This window comes from Oncorhynchus kisutch, linkage group LG13 (genome assembly GCF_002021735.2).
Source record: "Oncorhynchus kisutch isolate 150728-3 linkage group LG13, Okis_V2, whole genome shotgun sequence".
Taxonomy (NCBI): Eukaryota; Metazoa; Chordata; class Actinopteri; order Salmoniformes; family Salmonidae; genus Oncorhynchus; species Oncorhynchus kisutch.
In genome coordinates this window covers 29,717,680-29,739,619 of record NC_034186.2, presented here as the reverse complement: position 1 = coordinate 29,739,619, position 21,940 = coordinate 29,717,680, and the positions used below count along the sequence as shown (strand labels likewise).

The following is a 21,940-nucleotide window of genomic DNA, read 5'->3' as shown; positions in this document are numbered from 1 at the left end:
GATGGGAAGGGAGGTTGGCTTGTTATATTTAATACATACCTGCACTCTATAAATATTTTTCTCTTCCCCAATGCTGAAAATAGATTTAGTGTCTGTTTTTTATGACATTCTGGTTGTAATATTCAGTCTGAAATAGTGAGGCCTTATCTAAACCACTTGTTTCACAGCCAGTTGGTTGACTTCTCCACCCATGTATAAGTCAATGGTATCTGTATTGGGGGGTGTGTGTATTGGTTAAGGGAATAGTGGGATCTGGGCTGTGTCTCACCTGAAATGTCTATTCCTGTAGTTGTTCAAACTCCCCCTGGAAAAGGAAGACCAAGTTGGAGGACCCATTTTGGCTCAGGAAGAAATCAAGACCATCTTTGGCAGCATCCCAGAGATCTATGATGTACACACCAGGATAAAGGTAAGCACTTCTCTCCTGGAAATGTTAAAAAAAAATGTTTTACTAGGCAAGTCCGTTAAGAACAAATTCTTATTTACAATGACGGCCTACCCCGGCCAAACTTGGAGGACGCTGGGCCAATTGTGCGTCGCCCTAATGACCCGAACAAGAGTTCAGTCTGCAGTAGTCATATAAAGGCCCTCTGTGTGGCTCTGCTTATTGGGTTGTTTTGACAGGCCGATCTGGAAGTGCTGGTTATGGACTGGTCTGAGGACAAGAGTGTCGGGGACATCATTCTCAAATACGTGAGTATAACAAGCCTTTGTTCTGACTATGTTGTATTTAGCCATTTTGGACATACTGACTGTTCCTTTCTCTCTGTCAGTCTAAAGACCTGGTGAAGGCTTACCCACCATTTGTCAACTTCTTTGAGATGAGCAAAGATACGATAGTGAGGTGTGAGAAGCAGAAGCCACGTTTCCATGCTTTCCTCAAGGTATGTGAGACTGTACATTTGTGTATACATCCGCGTGGGTTTTGAAGTTACCATATGCCTCGTTGAAGATCATTCATTTCTCATCTCTTTATGTGAAGTAAGCTTTGAGAAACTCTGAGCATGTTTATATGAGTAGTTTGCGACATCTGTCAGGTCTCCTCTCCTTCAACATTAGTGTTTTCTTGCCTCCAGATCAATCAGTCGAAGCCCGAGTGTGGGCGGCAGAAGCTGGTGGAGCTTCTGATTCGCCCCGTGCAGAGACTGCCAAGCGTTGCCCTCCTTCTCAACGGTAGACTACACCACACACACTGCTCACACTTGACAGCCACATGTTGAGCAACATGCTGCATATGTGCTATGATAGAAGTACTAATTGCAATGCATTCTCCTCAGCTGCAGTATGAAGAAGTGTTGCACGGTATCATGAAACTGTGGTACTTTTTAGATACTACAACATTAAAAGCGGTTCAGTTGTAGTATTTCTGTTACTTCTATCAAATGTTTCTCATGTCGTAAACTGACTGAGCGGATCGTGTCTGTCAATTTTTCTGAATTCTATCAAGGCAGTACTAGGCTTAGTTTCTTGTGCATGCAAAGGGGATTCAGCTTTAAGGGAACGCGGGAAACACTTTGAAAGCACTTTTGTTGGCCCTTGTTAAAAAGACCAGCTTTCCATCACAACCTCATTTATTTTTCAACTCCTAAAAAAACTAGCGCCAACTGCACTTTTTTGAAACAGTATCAGCAAAGTGCTCCGCAATTCGACGTGACTGCATACGGGAGACCGTGGCTGAATGAAATTTGATGTAATTTTAAATGTAACACGGATCAATTATAACAGGTAAGCAGGCCTACATTACATTTACTGTGTTGCACATTGTTTTGAGAAATTTAAGTCATCTATGTTGCAACTAGTTTAGCCTTCCACCAAAAAATTCTCCCTGCTCTTTTTTTTTGCCGTGGCATCGTTTTGGTATGGAGTATCGTGATACTAAACCTGGTATCGAATTCAAAATTCTGTTATCGTGACAACACTAGTATGAAGAGTGCTTGATTTGCAACTGAAGTGTCATAAAGGAAAAATATGCTCCTCGCCTTTATCCACTGTTACAAATTTGTCCTTGTCATATCAGTTTGCCGTTGACTTTTCATTATTCTATCAATTGTGTATGTTATTGTCCATTGACCCCATCCATGCTGCAGATATTAAGAAGCACACTGCCGATGACAACCCTGACAAAATCACTTTGGAGAAGGCAATCGAATCACTCAAGGAAGTTATGACGTGAGTCAACTGTGCATTTCCAGCAATGCCTGAAGCATTTTATTGTAATGAAGTTGAAGCTTCATCCATTATCCCTCACATTTACATAAAATTATTGTAGTATCAGTTGGCTAAACTGATTGCATTTTATCCCCCAGTCATATAAACGAAGACAAGAGAAAGACAGAGGGACAGAAGCAGATCTTTGATGTTGTCTATGAAGTTGACGGCTGCCCTGTAAGTTTGTGTATTTCGTCACTAGAATGTGGCAAGCTTTGAGCCTTGAATCTGTAAATGGCTGTCCTTCAGCACACTAACGGTCAGGCCTCTCCCTATGCGTTCAGGCTGATACCCATATTTCAAATTTCCCTGGGATTCATTTTTTGCACTGTTCGATGCATATGTTTATCTTGTAATGCATGGCTTATTGTGCATGTTTCAAGCTACATTCTGGATAGAATTTTTGTTGCGCTGTGTGTATAATGTGAACCAAGCCATTCTTCTGTGTTCTGGTGTCCTGTTTTGAGGTGATCATAGTGGACTTGAGTTGGTACTAGAGGGAGTGAATTGGTACACCTCTGGGCTGTGAGGATAGCTCTTATCTGGATTTGGTTAAGCAGAGCTAGGGCTGTTAGGGTGACTATATTAATGCCACATATTAAGTCATGACCGCTGTCAAATTCCACGTTACCGTTGGGTCACGTTAACTAGGCTTCTCCAAAACTTGAGCTCTGATGCCACTGATGGTCATTAGTAGTCTACCAAACTTGCTAACTGTAAGTCACTAATGGCCGGTACTCAGGTCCCTCTAATCATTCTGACATCAATGCAAATCGAAAATCAAACCAAACACTTCATGAGAGCCCTGACATTCAGCGTTTGAGAGGAATAGGATTGTCTGTTGCGCTGTGAGTGCCAGCTCCTCATAGCTGGTTGATGCATGGAATGAAATCAGTGTTCCTATAAGCCCATTTTGCGCTACATTTTTACAGGCTATGCAATTGAGTGACAACTGAGTTTTGATGGCCTCTATTAACAAGAGGATTCCATCAGCTTTCCATAGGCAAGGCCTACTATACATTTGTTTCTCAAGTTTCCTAATATTAAGCTCTTTGCTTTGCATTACAATCGGAGTAGCCTACCTGGCTGGCATGAAAAGCGTCCTCCATTCACTATTCAAGTGTATATAGATGATTTTTTTTTTTTTACCCAGCCCCTGTTCTGACAGGTGCATGAAAATGGTCAATTACCCAGTCTGATGGGGTGAGAATATTATCACTTGTAAAGGATGCCCAGCGTGTGCAGTCTAAGGCTAGAAACAGCGCATTTTTTTGACTTTTCCAATCATAGTTGTAGCCTTGCCCATAGGCCAATGTGTTTTGATAAGGTTTGTATCACAACTAAAGTTGCCAAATAACTCCAAACGTAGCCTAAAGGCCCAAGACCCTTGGAACACAGTTGGATAGTCCATATATACAGTGGGGAGAACAAGTATTTGATACACTGCCGATTTTGCAGGTTTTCCTACTTACAAAGCATGTAGAGGTCTGTAATTTTTATCATAGGTACACTTCAACTGTGAGAGACGGAATCTAAAATCCAGATAATCACACAGTATGATTTTTCAGTAATTAATTTGCATTTTATTGCATGACATAAGTATTTGATCACCTACCAACCAGTAAGAATTCCAGCTCTCACAGACCTGTTCGTTTTTCTTTAAGAAGCCCTCCTGTTCTCCACTCATTACCTGTATTAACTGCACCTGTTTGAACTCGTTACCTGTATAAAAGACACCTGTCCACACACTCAATCAAACAGACTCCAACCTCTCCACAATGGCCAACACCAGAGAAATGTGTAAGGACATCAGGGATAAAATTGTAGACCTGCACAAGGCTGGGATGGGCTACAGCACAATTAAAGTTGCATGAATAACTCTAAATTAAACATATAGGAGGACCTACTTCTTTGTTAACCGCTCAACACGGAATAGCCGCATGTGCGCACTTCCTTGGGAATCGCTTGGGGAAATTTTTATTTTATTCAGCTATGTTCAATTGTGTTCTTACTTTAAAATAATGCAACAGTAATTAAAAGCAAATCTTACCTGCTAAATGAACTAGTGTAGTCCACAGCCATTTGGCATAGCCAGATCAGGGCCTAACATAAAGACAACTCAGAATATGCTATTCTGTCTTCTGAAATAGGCTACATTTTCTTCATATCATGTTTCTTTAGACCTGTCTAATAGAAAGCATGAGCTGGTACACACCCAGAGAAAATTATTTATTGTGGAGGTGCTGACTAACAGCGAAATTAACTGGAAGCTATAAAAAATATTTGCACCCACTATGAATACACTACCGGTCAAAAGTTTTAGAACACCAACTCATTCAAGGGTTTTTCTTTTATTTTGACTATTTTCTACATTGTAGAATAATAGTGAAGACATCAAAACTATGAAATAAGACATGGAATCATGTAGTAACCAAGAAGGTGTTAAACAAATCAAAATATATTTCAAATAGCAACACTTTGCCTTGACAGCTTTGCATACTCTTGGCATTCTCAACCAGCTTCATGAGGTAGTCCTCTGGAATTCATTTCAATTAACAGGTGTGCCGCCTAAAGTTCATTTGTGGGATTTCTTTCCTTAATGCGTTTGAGAAAATAATTTGTGTTGTGTGAAGTTAGGGGGTATAAGGACTTGGTCTTTTATTTGGTAAAAGAACAAGTACTTATTATGGCAAGAACAGCTCAAATAAGCGAAGAAATGACACTCCATTACTTTAAGACCTGAAGGTCAGTCAAGACGGAAAATGTCAAGAACTTTGAACATTTCTGCAAGTGTAGTCGCAAAAAACCATCAAGCTCAGTGAAGAAACGGGCTCTCACGAGCACCTCCACAGGAATGGAAGACCCAGAGTTGCCTCTGCTGCAGAGGATAAGTTCATTAGTTACCAGCCTCAGAAATTGCAGCCCACATAAATGCTTCAGATTTCAAGTAACAGACATATCTCAACATCAACAGTTCAGAGGAGACTGTGAATCAGGCCTTCATGGTCGAATTGCTTCAACGAAACCACTACTAAAGGACACCAATAAGAAGAAGAGACTTGCTTGGGCCAAGAAACACGAGCAATGGACATTAGACCGGTGGAAAGTCCATATTTGAGATTTTTGGTTCCAATCTTTGTGAGGTGTGTGAACGGATGATCTCTGCATGTGTAGTTCCCACCGTGAAGCATGGAGGAGGTGTAGTGATGATTTGGGGGTGCTTTGCTGGTGACACTGTCTTCGACTTATTTAGAATTCAAGGCACACAACCAGCATGGCTACCACAGCATTCTGCAGCGATACTCCATCCCATCTGGTTTGAGCTTAGTCCCACTATCATTTGTTTTTCAACAGGACAATGACCTAACGCACCTCCAGGCTGTGTATTGGCTATTTTATCAAGAAGGAGAGTAATGGACTGCTGCATCAGATGACCTGGCCTTCACAATCCACTGACCTCAACCCAATTTAGATGGTTTGGGATGAGTCGGATCACAGAGTAAAGGAAAAGCAGCCAACAAGTGCTCAGCGTATGTGGGAACTCCTTCAAGACTGTTGGAAAAGCATTCCAGCTGAAGCTGGTTGAGAGAATGCTAAGAGTTTGCAAAGTTGTCAAGACAAAGGGTGGCTATTTTGAAGAATCTCAAATATAAAATACATTTTGATGTAACTTTTTTTTTTTTTTTTTTTTACCTGTCTAAAGAAATAATGGATTTACTGTGATGGTGTAGGCTATATATTAAATTATTAGAATTTTTCAAATGTAGATGTTCCCGAGGTTCGCCTCAGTGGATTGAAGGCTATACGTGGAAGCCGGCGGCACTTAACGTAAGTTAATTAACGGTCAATTACCGTGAGACCAGCAGTTATTTGTATGACAATCACCGGCTGACAATTTTGTGACCGCCACAGCCCTAAGCAGAGCATCCAAATGAATAACCAATCTTTAGATTTAGACTCATTTAATTACAATTATGGCCCTTTAAAGATGGAATCTGCAGTCGCGGGGAACAGTGCCACCATTTTTGTTTCTATTGCAGAGCTGGCAGCATGGTAAAAAATGCTTGTAGTACATATTGTGCTCTATTGCCCGTGCAATGGGAAAATACGTTTTCGTTTACTGCAATAACTTTATTGTAATATCCCAAACGAATGTGGCAGTTTCACCACTAAGGATTCAAGCTTTAAATGAGGCCTGTGATTGAAGGTATCTCTGGAGATGTTTATTTATTCACAAATGGCTGTTGGATGTCTTTGTTTGAGTGTAGAGGTCGACCGATTATGATTTTTCAACGCCGATACCGATTTAATTGGCCGATTTAAAAAATATATATATTTTTTTTTTATTTGTAATTGTCAATACAACAATACTGAATGAACACTTATTTTAACAATATAATAAATCAATAAAAATCCATTTAGCCTCAAATAAATAATGAAACATGTTCAATTTGGTTTAAATAATGCAAAAACAAAGTGTTGAAGTAAAAGTGCAATATGTGCCAAGTAAAAAAGCTAACGTTTGAGTACCTTGCTCAGAACATGAAAACATATGAAAGTTGGTGGTTCCTTTTAACATGAGACTTCAATATTCCAAGGTAAGAGGTTTTAGGTTATAGTTAATATAGTATTTATAGGACTATTTCTTTATTGGATGTTCTTATAGGCACTTTAGTATTGCCAGTGTAACAGTATAGCTTCCGTCCCTCTCCTCGCTCCTACCTGGGCTCGAACCAGGAACACAACGACAACAGCCACCCTCGAAGCAGCGTTACCCATGCAGAGCAAGGGGAATAACTATTCCAAGTTTCAGAGCGAGTGACGTTTGAAACGCTATTAGCGCGCACCCCGCTAACTAGCTAGCCATTTCACATCGGTTACACCAGCCATTAGGCTGATAGGCTTGAAGTCATAAACAGCGCTGTGCTTGTGAAGAGCTGCTGGCAAAACGCACGAAAGTGCTATTTGAATGAATGCTTACGAGCCTGCTGCTGCCTACCATCGCTCAGTCAGACTGCTCTATCAAATCATAGACTTTATTATAACATAACACACAGAAATACGAGCCTTTGGTCATTAATATGGTCGAATCCGGAAACTATCATTTCGAAAACAAAACGTTTATTATTTCAGAGAAATACGGATCCGTTCGGTATTTTATCTAACGGGTGGCATAAGTCTAAATATTCCTTTTACATTGCACAACCTTCAATGTTATGTCATAATTACGTAAAATTCTGGCAAATTAGTTCGCAATGAGCCAGGCGGCCCAAACTGTTGCATATACCCTCACTCTGCGTGCAATGAACGCAAGAGAAGTGACACAATTTCACCTGGTTAATATTGCCTGCTAACCTGGATTTCTTTTAGCTAAATATGCAGGTTTAAAAATATATACTTCTGTGTATTGATTTTAAGAAAGGCATTGGTGTGTATAGTTAGGTAGAGTCGTCCAACGATTGTGCTTTTTTTTCTCAAATGCGCTTTTGTTAAATCATCCCCCAGCGTTGCATCGTTTTATATGCAACGCAGGACACGCTAGTTAAACTAGTAATATCATCAACCATGTGTAGTTATAACTAGTGATTATGATTGTTTTTTATAAGATAAGTTTAATGCTAGCTAGCAACTTACCTTGGATTCTACTGCATTCGTGTAACAGGCAGTCTCCTTGTGGAGTGCAAAGAGAGGCAGGTGGTTATAGCGTTGTACTAGTTAACTGTAAGGTTGCAAGATTGGATCCCCCGAGCTGACATGGTGAACATCAGTCGTTCTGCCCCAGAACAAGGCAGTTAACCCACCGTTCCTAGGCCGTCATTGAAAATAAGAATGTGTTCTTAAATAACTTGCCTAGTTAAATTAAGGTCTAAAATTCTCAGAATCGGCACCTAAAAATACCACCCATTCCGATTAATCAGTCAACCTCTAGTTGAGTGTGATATTCATCATTTCTTTTCTCTCTTTAGGCCAACCTGCTCTCGTCCCACCGCAGCCTGGTCCACAGGGTGGAAACCATCGCCCTGGGAGACAAACCCTGTGACCGAGGTGAAAATGTCACACTCTTTCTCTTCAACGACTGTCTCGAGGTAACGCCCACATCAATTAAATAATAACAAAAGTGCAAACCCTCCCATCTGGCATACCAGACGGGCTCAATGAAATACTGAATATATTTGAAAGGGGAAAAAAACTACCATTTGAACTTTGGTCTTGCTCACATGCCACCTTATTGTGACATGGCTTTAAATTGTACAACTTTACAGTACACCTCAAACGCTCTCCAAGTTAACACCATCGCTCATTTTCACTATCTTGCCATACCAGCTACTCCCCTTGTCGTCCTCTCACCCTCCGCCTCATTATGAAATCTTTGGAATTTGAAATGCTTAAATGGAGATTGTTGGAGGGGAAAAAGTGAATTATTTATCGATGTGCGATATATCGTTGCTGACAGTTTCTTATCGCTCTCCTAATTAGTGAAGTGTTACATTAGTATGGGGGTGAGCAATCAAACCCAGAATGGGTGAGGCGTCCTGATTCAGGAGAGTCAGAGCGGCCTGGTAATGAGGATGGGGAGAGCAGGGGCTGCACTCTTGAATTATTCATTGATTAACTCTTCTGTATTCAGATCTCCACTCCTCTCTGCCCGATAGATATCACCCTGCCTTCATGGGACAGATGCAAACCTCCGCCCCGGCCCCCACACCGGCCATTGAAACGCATGCTAATGACTGGGACCTTTTGCCTTGTATAAGAGGCCCTATTGATTTGTCACACCATAACCTCTATCACCCCTCCCCCTGAGGGGACACATACTTCAGATATGAAGTATGTAGTAAAGATAAGTTTTTGTTATTTGTCAAAGATTATATTATAAAAATCACCAAAATAAAAGCTAGACAGGGACATTTTTAAATTCTAAAAACAATGAATTCAGTAGTTGATTTTTTTTATGTTTGAGTAAAAAACAAATCATGGAAACATTTTAACGAACAGCGTGCAATTAGCTTTAAATGTGTCTTGACTTCATGGAGAAATGTGTAGAATTGCAAGAAATTGCCTTAACATTTAAAAAATCTCTCAACATCGCCAAGACGGGGGACTAAAAGTTTCTCAAATTCAGACTGGCCGACTGCACCCATTGCCACACTCACCACCTAAGCCACTTTGATTCAGAATTTTTGTCTGTATTTGCAGATTGCCAGGAAGAGACATAAGGTGATCAGCACATTCAGGAGTCCTCTGGGCCAGACGCGGCCTGCAGCCCAACTCAAACACATCACCCTCATGCCTCTGTCCCAGATCAGGAGGGTCTTGGACCTGCAGGATACAGAGGGTGAGTGAGCCCCAGCTCCTGGCATGTTCTCTACGGAACTACGTAACAAACAGTGCTTAACCCCCTTGATACGATGTCCGCGCCCCCGCAGAAGTCTAATTAGCATAATAATAATAATACAAAACCTAAAAAATCGGTCAGTTTAAGCTATAGATGTTTTTTTGGATCCGCGGTGAAAGGTCAGAGCTAGAGCGATGTTTGTCAGACTGAGATCTAAAATCGATCTTCTCACAAAATCGTCTCACAAGTGTCCAAACTGGTTTGGCCTTCAAACTATTGTGACCCCTCTATGGAAAGATGACTCACGTACACGTTGGTTGTTTTTAGCTCTCGGACGCCCACAGTTCTCACAAGACTCATCTGAAGGTCCCCCGGTATCAGTTGAAAAAATGTATGGAAGTACTGTATACAGAGCGTTCTGAAAGTATTCACATTACGTTACAGCCTTATTATAAAATGTATCTTTTTTTAAAAATCTACCCCATAATGACAAAGCAAAAACTGTTGGGAAAAAAGAGTTTGCAAATGCATAACAAATCTGCATCTAGATTTGCAGTACCCCATAATGACAAAGCAAAAACAGGTTTTTAGAAATGTGCTAATTTATTACAAATACAAAACTGAAACATCACATCACGTAAGTTTTCAGACACTTTTCTCAGTACTTTTTTGGCAGCGATTTCAGCCTTGAGTCTTCTTGGCACACCTTCTTGATGCTTCAAGCTTGGCACACCTGTATTTGGGGAGTTTTTCCCCATTTTTCTCTGCAGATCATCTCAAGCTCTGTCAGGTTGAATGGGTTGTGTTGCTGCACAGCAATTTTCAGGTCTCCAGAGATGTTAGTCTGGGCTCTGGCTGTGTGTTTAGAGTTGTCCAGTTGGAAGGTGAACCTTTTCCCAGTCTGAGGTCCTGAGTGCTCTGGACCACATGGTGTGATTTTTCCTCTGACATGCACTGTCAACTGTGGGACCTTTTTATATAGACTGGTGTGCCTTTACAAATAATGTCAAATCAATTGAATTTAGAAACACATGGTAGAAACATCTCAAGGATGATCAATGGAAACAGGATGCCCCTGAGCTCAATTTTGAATCTCATAGCAAAGGGTCTGATACTTATGTATATAAGGTATTTCAGTTTTGTACTTCATAATACATTTAGAGAAATGTTGTCATTTTGGGATGTTGTGTGCATATTGATTGATTGGGGGTTGGTATTTAATACATTTTTAGAATAAGGCTGTAACGTAACAAAGGGTGGGGAAGGGGTCTGAATACTTTCCGACTGCACCGTATATGGAGACTGTTAAGTGCCAGAAATAAGGGGTTAAATACATGTCAAAATCATTGCAAATGTTCCCTGATCTTTCTTATCTCTCAGATTATAGGACAGCCACTTCAGAACAAACTTCATTTAGATCTTTTTTGGGGGGGTTTATCTGTTCCATTTAGTGAATGTTATTCAATGTGTTTGTATGGGCTTATACTGTAGCACTAAGGGCCCCCCCCCAAAAAAGATATACATATACATCTCTCACAATTTCTAACAGATGCCTCAAGTCCTCAACGGGCAGCTTCATTAAATAGTACCTGCAAAACGCCAGTCTCAACGTCAACAGTAAAGATGCGACTCCACGATGCTGGTCTTCTAGGCAGGGTTCCTCTGTCCAGTGTCTTTTCTTTTGCCCATCTTAATATTTTTATTTGCCGGTCTGAGAGATGGCTTTTTCTTTTGCAACTCTGCCTAGGAAGGCCAGCATCCCCGAGTCGCCTCTTCACTGTTGACGTTGAGACTGTTTTTTTGCGTGTACTATTTAATGAAGCTGCCAGTTGAGGACTTGTGAGGCATCTGTTTCTCAAACTAGATTGTCTAATGTACTTGTCCTCTTGCTCAGTTGTGCACCAGGGCTTCCCACTCCTCTCTCTATTCTGGTTAGGACCAGTTTGCGCTGTTCTGTGAAGGGAGTAGTACACAGCATTGTACGAGATCTTCAGTTTCATGGCAATTTCTCACATGGAATAGCCTTCATTTCCCAGAACAAGAATAGACTGACGAGTTTCAGAAAGTAACTTGTTTCTGGCCATGTAGATATTCCATAAAAAATCAGCCGTTTCAAGCTACAATAGTCATTTACAACATTAACAACATCTACACTGTATTTCTGATTAATTTTATATTTTAATGGACAAAGAATTAGCTTTTCTTTAAATAAGGACTTTTCTAAGTGACCCCAAACTTTTGAATGTGTGTGGATGGATATCTGTCTCTCAATTCTAAATGAAGTAGCTAAGTGATCCTTAGTGTGAACTTTTCTATATAGCTATAGCTTAGTAGAACCCCCCCAGCTTATACATGGCTTAGACTCTTGTGGGTGAACGTTATTATTAAGGAACAGGACCGTGCTGGTTTGTGTGATTCTTTCGGGTGAATACGGTGTTCTCTGAGCATGTTTATTGCTAATTCTGTCCTTGTCTCCCCCTGTATACTTTTGGTCATGTGAAATCATACTGGATAGCCTAATGTTGGGAGTCAAAGGTAGTTGTCTGATATGACAGCCCAGACATAATCAAGTAAACATCTCTCCTCTCTCCCACTAGCAGTTCATGTTTGGCCTTGTAATAGAGCTGCTAGGTTTAATTTCACTGTCAGTATGCACTGTATTAGCTATAAGCAGTGTATGTTGATTAGGACTATGACAGTCATAGAGTTTTTGTTAATATTGGTCAGCCAAAAGACTGGTCACGGTTATAACTGTTCGAGTAGCAAAATGCACTTTTTTTCAAGAAGCACATTTTCTCCTCTCTGAATGTGCTGCCATAGAAATGAATCAATAGAATTGGCGTCCCGGTTCAAGTCAATGATGTCGTAATGGGTGGACTGGCAGCCATTGCGAGTGTAAGAAAAGCATAGGAGGTGTACCTATCAATATGTGCTGTGATTTGAGTCAACTCAACGGACATTACAAAAAACACATTCGATTGCGTGAGCCACATTGCTAACATAATTTGTATGAACATTCTACATTACCATGGAAATGATTGCATCACAATACCAGGCAGCATTTGTGAGTGTACCAATGAGTTTACCAGTCAAATTGCAAGGGCTAAAGGTTCCAATTTGATTCATGGGGGGGGGTTGCCTAGTCATCCGAAGACTAGTTTGCTACAACACTGCTTGTTTCAGCAAGGACCAACAAGGACCAACAAAATTTCATCACGTTAAGAGTCCACGTTACTGCAGAAACGGATTTGAAGTCTTAAGTCACCTTTTCGTTACACACAAAATAACCCGGTTATGACTGTTATTCCATAACCTTTGGTGGTTATACAATAATTGTGCCAGCCGTAATGTTGATACATACAGAGATGCCCCTCTACGTGTCTTAAAGAGAAATGGAAGAAATGTTTGGGCAGCTAGACTATTTTATACATCGTGTCGACCAAACCAGAAAGCTCAAATCTTTCTCCCTACCCCCCTCTCTCCCTTTCTCAGATTGCCATAATGCCTTTGCCCTGGTGGTGCGCCCACCCACGGAGCAGGAGAATCTTCTCTTCAGCTTCCAGCTGACCACTGAGGACACAATGAAGTCAACCTGGCTGAAGATGCTCTGTCGCCAGGTGGCCAATACCATCTGCAAGGCTGACGCGGTGAGAGATGCGAGAGACAGTGGTCCACTGAGTCTCTATAGGCCAGACGGGGCTGGGTGGGAGGGCTCCTGAGAACACAAGCTGCAACACATGCTGCCTGTCTGCTCGTCCTCTCACTAACACAGACAGACTGGCCGGAGGGACCAAGGCCTCCCTAACTGGTCTGGTGTCCTCATGTAGAACAGTGTCTGGACTCTGGAGGTTGAAGAGGACACAAATGCTATTATTTAATTATTTAGGCCACTTTTATCACACTTTCAAATTATAATGCGCAAGAGTCCTTTTTGGTCATTTTAATTCTATTAGATTGTCCTCTGTGGTTAAACTGGAAGATGGATTAATGTAATTAGAAGTGGAATTGTATTTGAACTTTAACACTTCAGACATAGATGGGTTGGTTTCTCTCCTCCACAGGTCTTTTCACTGATGTAGTATTAGGGATTGATTGAGGAAGCTAGCTAGTAATTGGCTGCTACAGACAGACGTATGTTTACCATCATAATTAAAAGCAGGCGTAATAAGCTTCGGCGGTGTGCCCGGGCTGTTCCAGCTTTGAGTGAGGTGTCCACTAGGTGGCGACGTAAACCTCTACTACCACCTGTACTTGCTATCTTAATTGATTCACTGGCTCTCCCCGCACCCTGAATACCAATGAGCTCTAGCTGCTTGCAAAAACGGACAACTGCTTCTCACTTTGCATTTTGACAGCGTTGCAGAATGGGCTGGATATTTATATTTGTTTCTATTTTAAACAGCAAGATCTAATTCAGTGCACTGAGCCTGACTCTGTCCAAGTGAGCACAAAGGATATGGACAGCACACTGAGTAAAGCCTCTAGAGTCATCAAAAAGACTTCAAAGAAGGTAAAATGGGCTCTGAATTAGCCCTTCTCACTACTGTATTCCACACAGGCCTTTGCTGGATATTAGACATGTTCACAGCTGCATGTTAGAAAAAGCTATTTTGAGTCAGGTTTTAAGTGTTTGTGACTGTGTTTACACCCCAGGTAACGAGAGCCTTTTCCTTCACCAAAACACCCAAACGGGTGATCCAGAGAGCCTTCATGGCCAACAGCACCCCAGATGACAAGAGCCCTGGCCCTAGCTCTGAGAACATGAGCCGTGTGGGCAGCAGTGCCACCCTGTCTGTAAGTTCATCCATCCATCCCCACCCTTCTACTTCCAAGTCCAGGCCTTGAACAAGGCTTGTCTAACCAAGTCAAGAGGCTAAAGGGGCATATTACAAGTCAGAAGGAGGTTAACAGGGCTATGGCAGAGGAAACATACGTAATTTACCATTTTGACATGGGCTGTCTAATTGCACCACGTACCTTGTTTCCCTCTGAAGATCCATTTGCAGTGCTCTCCAAAGCATGATGGTAAATGGGTTACACATTAGGAGTTTATGTCTAATGGTGAAATTGCTGTTCCTCCAGTGCAAGCCATTTTATTTTGACAATGGCTGCAGTTTTCACATGCCTGTTTTGAACTTTTAGACATTTATTTCCTGTTCTTCTAACTGCGTCAGTGATGTCAGTCTTAATTTTTAAAAACCTTTGATTACCCTTTTTCTTGATTTCTTTCCTTTTACTAAAACGGTAAAGATGAATCATACAACACTAAATATTTGAAGGAAGTTACTGCGCTCCAACTTTGCTATTAAAAAGGGATTTTAAGTGCACCTTGGTGCAGTGGTGGGATAAGTAGTCTGTCCTGTGAGTTCTCTCCCCCAAAACTCTGACACCCCCCTCCCCATGCTCTGATTTGTGACTGTGTAGATGGCTCGCTCTACCTCCACATTCAACCTCAGTGGTTCCACCAAGAACTCTGCTGCTGCCATGGTGCAGCGCTCGAACTCCCTGGACAACGCCCCCTGTCCCCGCCTCTGTGTTCCCGTCTGTATTCACACCCCTGATCCCGCCCCTAGTCTACCCTGCCCTGAGGAGACCCCACCTAGACCCCAAACCACCCACACCATGCCTCCTTACTCTACCAGCCCCCCTTCCTTGAGGATCCCATCCAAAGGGAGGATTCCCCCTGGGGCTTGCAGGTACCTGCAGGTCCCCTACTCTGACCCCTGCAAGGCAGGCTGCCTGAGCCCCCGCAAAGAGACCCTCCTATAGGCGGCTGACTGACCTCAGACTGATGTAAGCATCACTACGCTGGCTTTAACTCACTGGGATAGGTGCTTTGGTGGTGGCTGTCTCACTGACTAACTCCTAATTCCTGGACTGTGCTGGCACCAGGGCTCAAAATAAATACAAATATTGGTTGTACTGGTGCTCTTAACTTAAAGGTGCTACACAGGATTTTTGCATTGTAGATTAAGAAAACATCCATAATATATCTGCAGTGATAGTGTTTCACAGTATTACTTACCCGCCAGTGTTGTGATTGGCTGTGATATTCCACTATTGATTTCTGCCGCTGGAGCAACATCTGTCAAAATGTGAAAGCTGTTCTGACTTTGGCTGTGTTATCTAATGGAAGTCGCTCTGTCATTTCCTGGTTGCTAAAATTCTACACTGTAAACTCCATTTCAGTTTGTTAGAAAACAACCACTGAATAGTGTAGGGAATCATTGTACCATCCTAAATCGCTTTGAAATATATTTTCAATCAAATACTGTTTTTACAGACATTTGAAGCTGGTGGAGTAACTTTCGGTTTTGGTAGGTACAGCGATTTAGATGGTACAATGATTCCCTACACTATTCGGTGCTTGTTTTCACACATATAGTGCATTTGGAAAGTATTCAGACCCCTTCACTTTTCCACATTTTGTTACGTTACAGCCTTGTCCTAAAATGTACTCCATTGTTTTCCCTCAATCTACACACGATACTACATAATGACATTATTTTTTGCAAATGTATTGGATTTAAAACAGAAATCATGTTTGCATAAGTATTTCCGACTTTACTCAGCACTTTGTTAAAGCACCTTTGGTAGCTATTACAGCCTTGAGTCTTCTTGAGTATGACACTACAAGCTTGGCACACCTGTATTTGGGGAGTTTCTCACATTCTCTGCAGATCATGTTAAGCTCTGTCAGGCTTGATGGAGAGGGTCTCTCCAGAGATTTTCGTTCGGGTTCAAGTCTGGGCTCTGGCTTGGCCACTCAAGGGCATTCAGAGACTTGTCCCAAAGCCACTCATGCACTGTCTTGGCTATGTGCTTAGTTGTTGTCCTTTTGGAAGGTGAACCTTAGCCCCAGTCTTAGGTCCTGAACGCTCTGGAGAAGGTTTTCATCAAGGATCTCTCTGTACTTTGCTCCGTTCATCTTTTCCTCGGTCCTGACTAGTTTCTCAGTCCCTGCAGCTACAAAACATCCCCACAGCATGATGCACTGTAGGGATGGTGCCAGCTTTCCTCCAGAAGTGACGCTTTGCAATCAGGCCAAAGAATTCAATCTTGGCTTCATCAGACCAGAGAATCTTGTTTCTTATGGTCTGAGGGTCCTTTAGGTGCCTTTTGGCATACTCACAATTCCTAAAACATACGTCTTATCATTTAAAAGGTAATCTTGTTGTTAATCCCACCAAAGTGTCCGATTTCAAATATGCTTTTCAGCAAAAGCACTACAAACGATTGTTATGTCTCCACCAAACTACAATAAGCACAGCCATTTTCCAGCGAAATATAGCATTCACAAAAAGCAGGAATAGAGAGAAAATTCAAGGTTAGTGATTTTTTTTTTTTTTACCAAGTCAGTTAAGAACAAATTCTTATTTTCAATGACAGCCTGGGATCAGTGGGTTAAATGCCTGTACAGGGGCAGAACGACAGATTTGTACCTTGTCAGCTCGGGGATTTGAACTTGCAACCTTTCGGTTACTTCGCCAATGCTCTATCATAGGCTACCCTGCCGCCCCGGATGACACTCATAGGACTTCATGTTACACATTACATGCATGTTTTGTTTGATAAAGTTCATATTTATATTTAAAAAATCTGAGTTTACATTGGCGTATTAGATTCACTAGTTCCAAAAACATCAAGTGATTTTGCATAGCCACATCGTTTCAACAGAAATACTCATCATAAATGTAGATGATAATACAAGTTATACACATGGAATTATACATTATTATTATACTCCTTAGGAAGGCGTAGGAAGTGAAAACTCATCCATATCTCGCTGTAATTTCAATGCGAGCTTGGTTGAAAATCTGCCACCCCCAGAAAAAATCCAAACAGGAAGTTGAATTTCTCAGGTTTTTGTCTGCGATATGAGTTATGTTATACTCACAGACATAAAACCGTTTTAGAAACTTATTTATATTAGCAACTATATTAGAAATATTAGCAACTGAGACTGAGGAGCTGGCCGTTTACAATGGGCACCTTTTCATCCAAGCTACTCAATACTGCCCCTGCGGCCATAAAAAGTTTAAAAAGACTAATAAAAAGGCACACCAAAATGAGAGCCTACATTGGGCCTAGTCTGAGTACCAGTCTCTTTAGCTTATTTTAGTCAATTTGCAAAATAACATTTAAGAAAGTACCACATACCTCATACCTTCTGTTGTCGTGCTTTCCTCATGCCCCTTTTCATGATGGTGCTAGCAGCCATGTGAGTGGGTGCTAGTTGGCTACCGACTGGAACATAAAGCTAACCAAGACTAACAGACTATACAGCTACAAGTAGTGAGTGGTGTTAAACTGACTATACTAAACAAATGTAATGTTTTACCTCTGAAATGTTTTCCACACATATGCAGTAGCTAGGTGTAGCTTGGGACCATTGGGAACCGTAGGTCGGGATTGAACAACACATCAGTTATTCCTCATGTTTTGTTATACAAACAAACTGTTGCTTAGCAACAATATACCAATGTGTTCTGTGGAGAGGAAAAGAGGTGATAGAGTATCAATATTTGCATAATCGTTTTGATTTGAGGATAGCTTTGAGGGTATTGAATCAGGATAAAAATCTTCTGTTCTCCTTGATCTCATTAATTAATAATAGATGGCAGTAAATTGTAGATGGCAGAAAGGCCAGTCTCTTTGGCACATGACATGGAGTACAGGGAGTAAATTGTTTGGTAAAGAGACTGGTACCTAAGCTACATTGGACCTATATGCATCTCGCTTACTTTTGAAGCACACCCCCTGAAGGCATCACTTTTCCTTTCCTTCTGTGCCACCAAATGTTTGCATATACTGGAGAAGTTACCAGGTTGTTAGTAGGGCTGAATGATATGGGTAACAACAACAACAAATCTACCAAATATAGCGATTTGACTTGCGATATAGATCAAAACACTTGGGTGAATTGTTGGAATCATAGAAATATAATTATTATTTGAATTCTATGGTTGGTGTTTGGCATGACATCAAATGAAAAAGCCAGATATGGGTTAGGAACCAAAGTGTTGGTCAGTGTTTCCCAGGGGACTATAATCACATTTCAATAGACATTCCATTTGGACAAATGTTTTAAAGTAGACCATCTGATTCAGAACATGCCATTGTACAAACATGCTGATCTAGACCAATACTGGTAGCAACCTGTATTGGAGCTAACGTTTGCTTTGCCCTAGCGAGTGCATTTAGCTAAATGGCATTTAGCTATCCAGCTAGCGATAAACATTAGAGATTAGCATTATTTTAGGCTCATGCCAACTTTCTTAGATTAACTTGCGCTTTGCAGAGCGCAATATACACAAACTAGTAGTCTAATAGAGAGAACATGTGGACCATATTTAGAAGCAGCCTCGGAAGCAGCATTGCTCTTGTTTTTTAAGAATATATTGAGTGCATAAATTGACAGCATGCTGAAAAAATAAACAGCTCTGGAGAAACTGCTGCCTGCTTGAGTGACGGGGCGGGGCTTGTGTCTGGCCTGGGAACTGGAAGCAAGCAGCTGCTGGAGGGAGAGGACTGGCACTCAGAAGCTGCAGTAAACCAAAGCCTAATAATCATAACAATTATCTAGGTTCGTTATTTTTTTTTTGTTCAGCCGGTCTTGTTTGAGCAGTGTAGCGAAGTATTGCTGCTAAATATCGTTTTGTATTGGATTTTTTTTTATAGCCGCAATGGTTCTCAAATTAAACTCCAGGTTGCACATGCGGCCTTTAGAGCCCTGGGTGGCACTCACTCCCCTGCTCTCTGGGCTGTTACTTATCTGCTGCACACCTCACTCACTCAGTTCCGCTAACATCCGCCTGAAGCACCGGGCAGACGCTCACTCAAGCTTTTACATAAACCCCCTCAATCAGTTTTGGAATAAGGAGGGATGTATTTTTACAGCAGTCACAGCAGTGGATGATTTGGTTATGATATATGTCCTCCAAAGCAGTAAATGTTGTGGTGACAGTTATTTAATCTTTCTCCCACTAATTTAATCCAATAAAGCCAACATCTGTGTGCCGCATGATGCTTGAGTGTTTGGATGGAGGCTCCAGACCTTTTGGCAATCCATCACTGGGCATTTGTGAAACCCTGGCACTGACTTCATGTCTGTCTTGTATGGTCTGGTTATTGCTTTTTCACCGCTATTGATCCCAGGCCCTCAAATTAAACCATAATGTCACCTCAAATCTCATTAACATGACTAGGCCCTGTTGAAGTGAAATTGTGTGGTGGTTATAGCAACAAGCACGCAATAAGGTGCTGGTGCATAAATTGGGTTGCTATTCAGGCTGGCCTTTCCTTTCACCCAGGCATTAGTCAGCAGCAGCCTTACTGAAGGAGTATACATGACACGTACCTGTTTACGCTCCTACCTTTAACACTCGTGTCTCCATAGGGCAGACTCTTAAATAAGAGTCAAATATGTATGCATTTTAACCAGACAGACTCTGTGCTAGCCCAGAAAACACCCTGCTTTATGCAGCACCTTTCATGTTCAAGTTGCTGCGGTAACATATAAGTACTCAAGGTTCCTTTTCAATATATCTGATTCATCCACAGTAATGAGCAGAGAGAGAACAGCATCTTTACAACATGACAAAATGTTGTGAATGGTTTAAACGCTTGTTTTGCAAGTTGGGCAGAGAACAGTAATATTCTATTGGTGTTGCTCTATTAGTTCAATGCCAACATTTGGCTGGGAAGGCTGAATGTAAAAGTAATTAAATGAGACTGGTGCATATAAAACGACCTTGTATCCTTCACTAAGCACTTCCCACAAGATTGCTTCTGCGGCCCACATGACAATCCCTCTTCGTGTCGAGGCTTTTAAACTGTCCTCCAGAAGTCCCAGCGTATACTTGTGATCAAAAAGCCCTCGTATAAAGAACTCATTGTCTTTAAACTAACACTCGAGGGGTCATTTCTGTTTTGGAACACAATCAATTTCCTAATTTAATCGATGTCCCTGTTCTGTTCCCTCCAGGCGATGCACTCTCCCTCCATGGTCAACCTGCCATCCATGTTTGAGAGGAAGTACCACACGTTCAGTCGCTCCACAACCCACCTGTTCTGATTTGACTCAGAGGGGATAAACCCAGCACGCTCTTCTGCACCGTGCACCCCTCACTGTAATTCAATTAGCTCACCTTTCTGCTATGGTACTGCTGATTGGCATGTTCTGTAAGTTTTTTTAAATTAACACAAGTTCAGGCAGATATTGTCTTACTTGGAAAATGAAGGATGTGTATACCCTTGTATTTAGTGTTTACTTGCAATGTTAAAAGTTGGCTTCATGTGGTAGACATTTTGACATATGTAATAAATAGCCACATATATAGAGAAGATATTCACTGACACTTTATATAGTTTTGTCGTAGAGGTAAATAATTCACTGAATGATTAACCAATGAAACTATATCTTTGTTTTATGGGAACAAGCCTGTTGGTTTCACTTACTATAGTTTCCAGCTTTTATAAAGCTCTTGAAATGTTTTTACTTTTTATACAAATGATCAGGAATAGTGGAACAAAAGCAAACACAAGCTGTAAGTCTGTTTGTTTGCTGTAGTTTTTAGGTGATTTATTTTGTTGTCAAGTGGTTGTTTTTGTTCAGAAGGGACTGGGAATGATGCTGCATTACATATTTATTCTTCATAATCATTTTATAGTATTTTTCTCTCTTGCTATTAATGTGTAATTGTGCCTCTATCCTGTTTGTCTGTCATTATTGGTACTGTATCATCTTCCAATGTATCTGTATCCAACGCACTTACACATGTACATGATCCAACTTTATTTCTAGTGGTTTTTTTTCAGTTATAGGGTGTTAACTACTTTTGTCAACAGATGAATTAAAAAATAAATAAGCACCCCCCCCATCCCCATTGATCTGTATTGAATAGTGGCTATTACACAGTCACTTATGGTTTGGAATTGAATTATTTTAATAAAATCCCTTGTATTGAATTATGTGTTTGGGATGTTTTTTGGGGGAGGTTTACATTATTTTTAAACAAAAACGTGTATCTGCACTTCACCCATCTACCTATTCAGTTACTTTGTCATTCATTATGTCCTTGGTGTATTATCCTCCTTTAATACTTGGAGGGATGTGAAAATCTGAACCTTGTTCAGTGGGGAGAACAAGTATTTGATACACTGCCAATTTTGCAAGTTTTCCTACTTACTAAGCATGTAGAGGTCTGTAATTTTTTATCATAGGTACACTTCAACTGTGAGAGATGGAATCTAAAACAAAAATCCAGAAAATCTCACTGATTTTTAAGTCATTAATTTGCATTTTATTGCATGACATAAATATTTGAATATTTAACCTACCAACCAGTAAGAATTCCTGCTCTCACAGACCTGTTAGTTTTTCTATAAGAAGCC

General features: G+C 41.0%; 1 protein-coding gene across 5 annotated transcripts in view; it reads left to right on the top strand.

Moving 5' to 3' along the window:
* The window catches only part of ect2 (epithelial cell transforming 2), a 34,358-nt gene extending 12,844 nt beyond the window's left edge, over positions 1-21,514 (top strand). For 3 of the 5 annotated variants that reach the window (XM_020499172.2, XM_020499173.2, XM_020499176.2), the window contains 13 exons: positions 290-409; positions 625-693; positions 774-884; positions 1,077-1,173; positions 2,088-2,169; positions 2,307-2,385; positions 8,175-8,294; positions 9,406-9,544; positions 13,037-13,191; positions 13,947-14,054; positions 14,198-14,338; positions 14,969-15,337; positions 20,532-21,514. In XM_020499172.2, the coding sequence (XP_020354761.1) occupies positions 290-409; positions 625-693; positions 774-884; positions 1,077-1,173; positions 2,088-2,169; positions 2,307-2,385; positions 8,175-8,294; positions 9,406-9,544; positions 13,037-13,191; positions 13,947-14,054; positions 14,198-14,338; positions 14,969-15,313 (1,566 nt within the window). In that variant the 3' untranslated portion in view covers positions 15,314-15,337; positions 20,532-21,514. The remainder of the gene's footprint in view (positions 1-289; positions 410-624; positions 694-773; positions 885-1,076; positions 1,174-2,087; positions 2,170-2,306; positions 2,386-8,174; positions 8,295-9,405; positions 9,545-13,036; positions 13,192-13,946; positions 14,055-14,197; positions 14,339-14,968; positions 15,338-20,531) is intronic. The other 2 variants (XM_020499174.2, XM_020499175.2) reach the window with 1 other exon arrangement.
* The last annotated feature ends 426 nt before the right edge of the window (positions 21,515-21,940 follow it).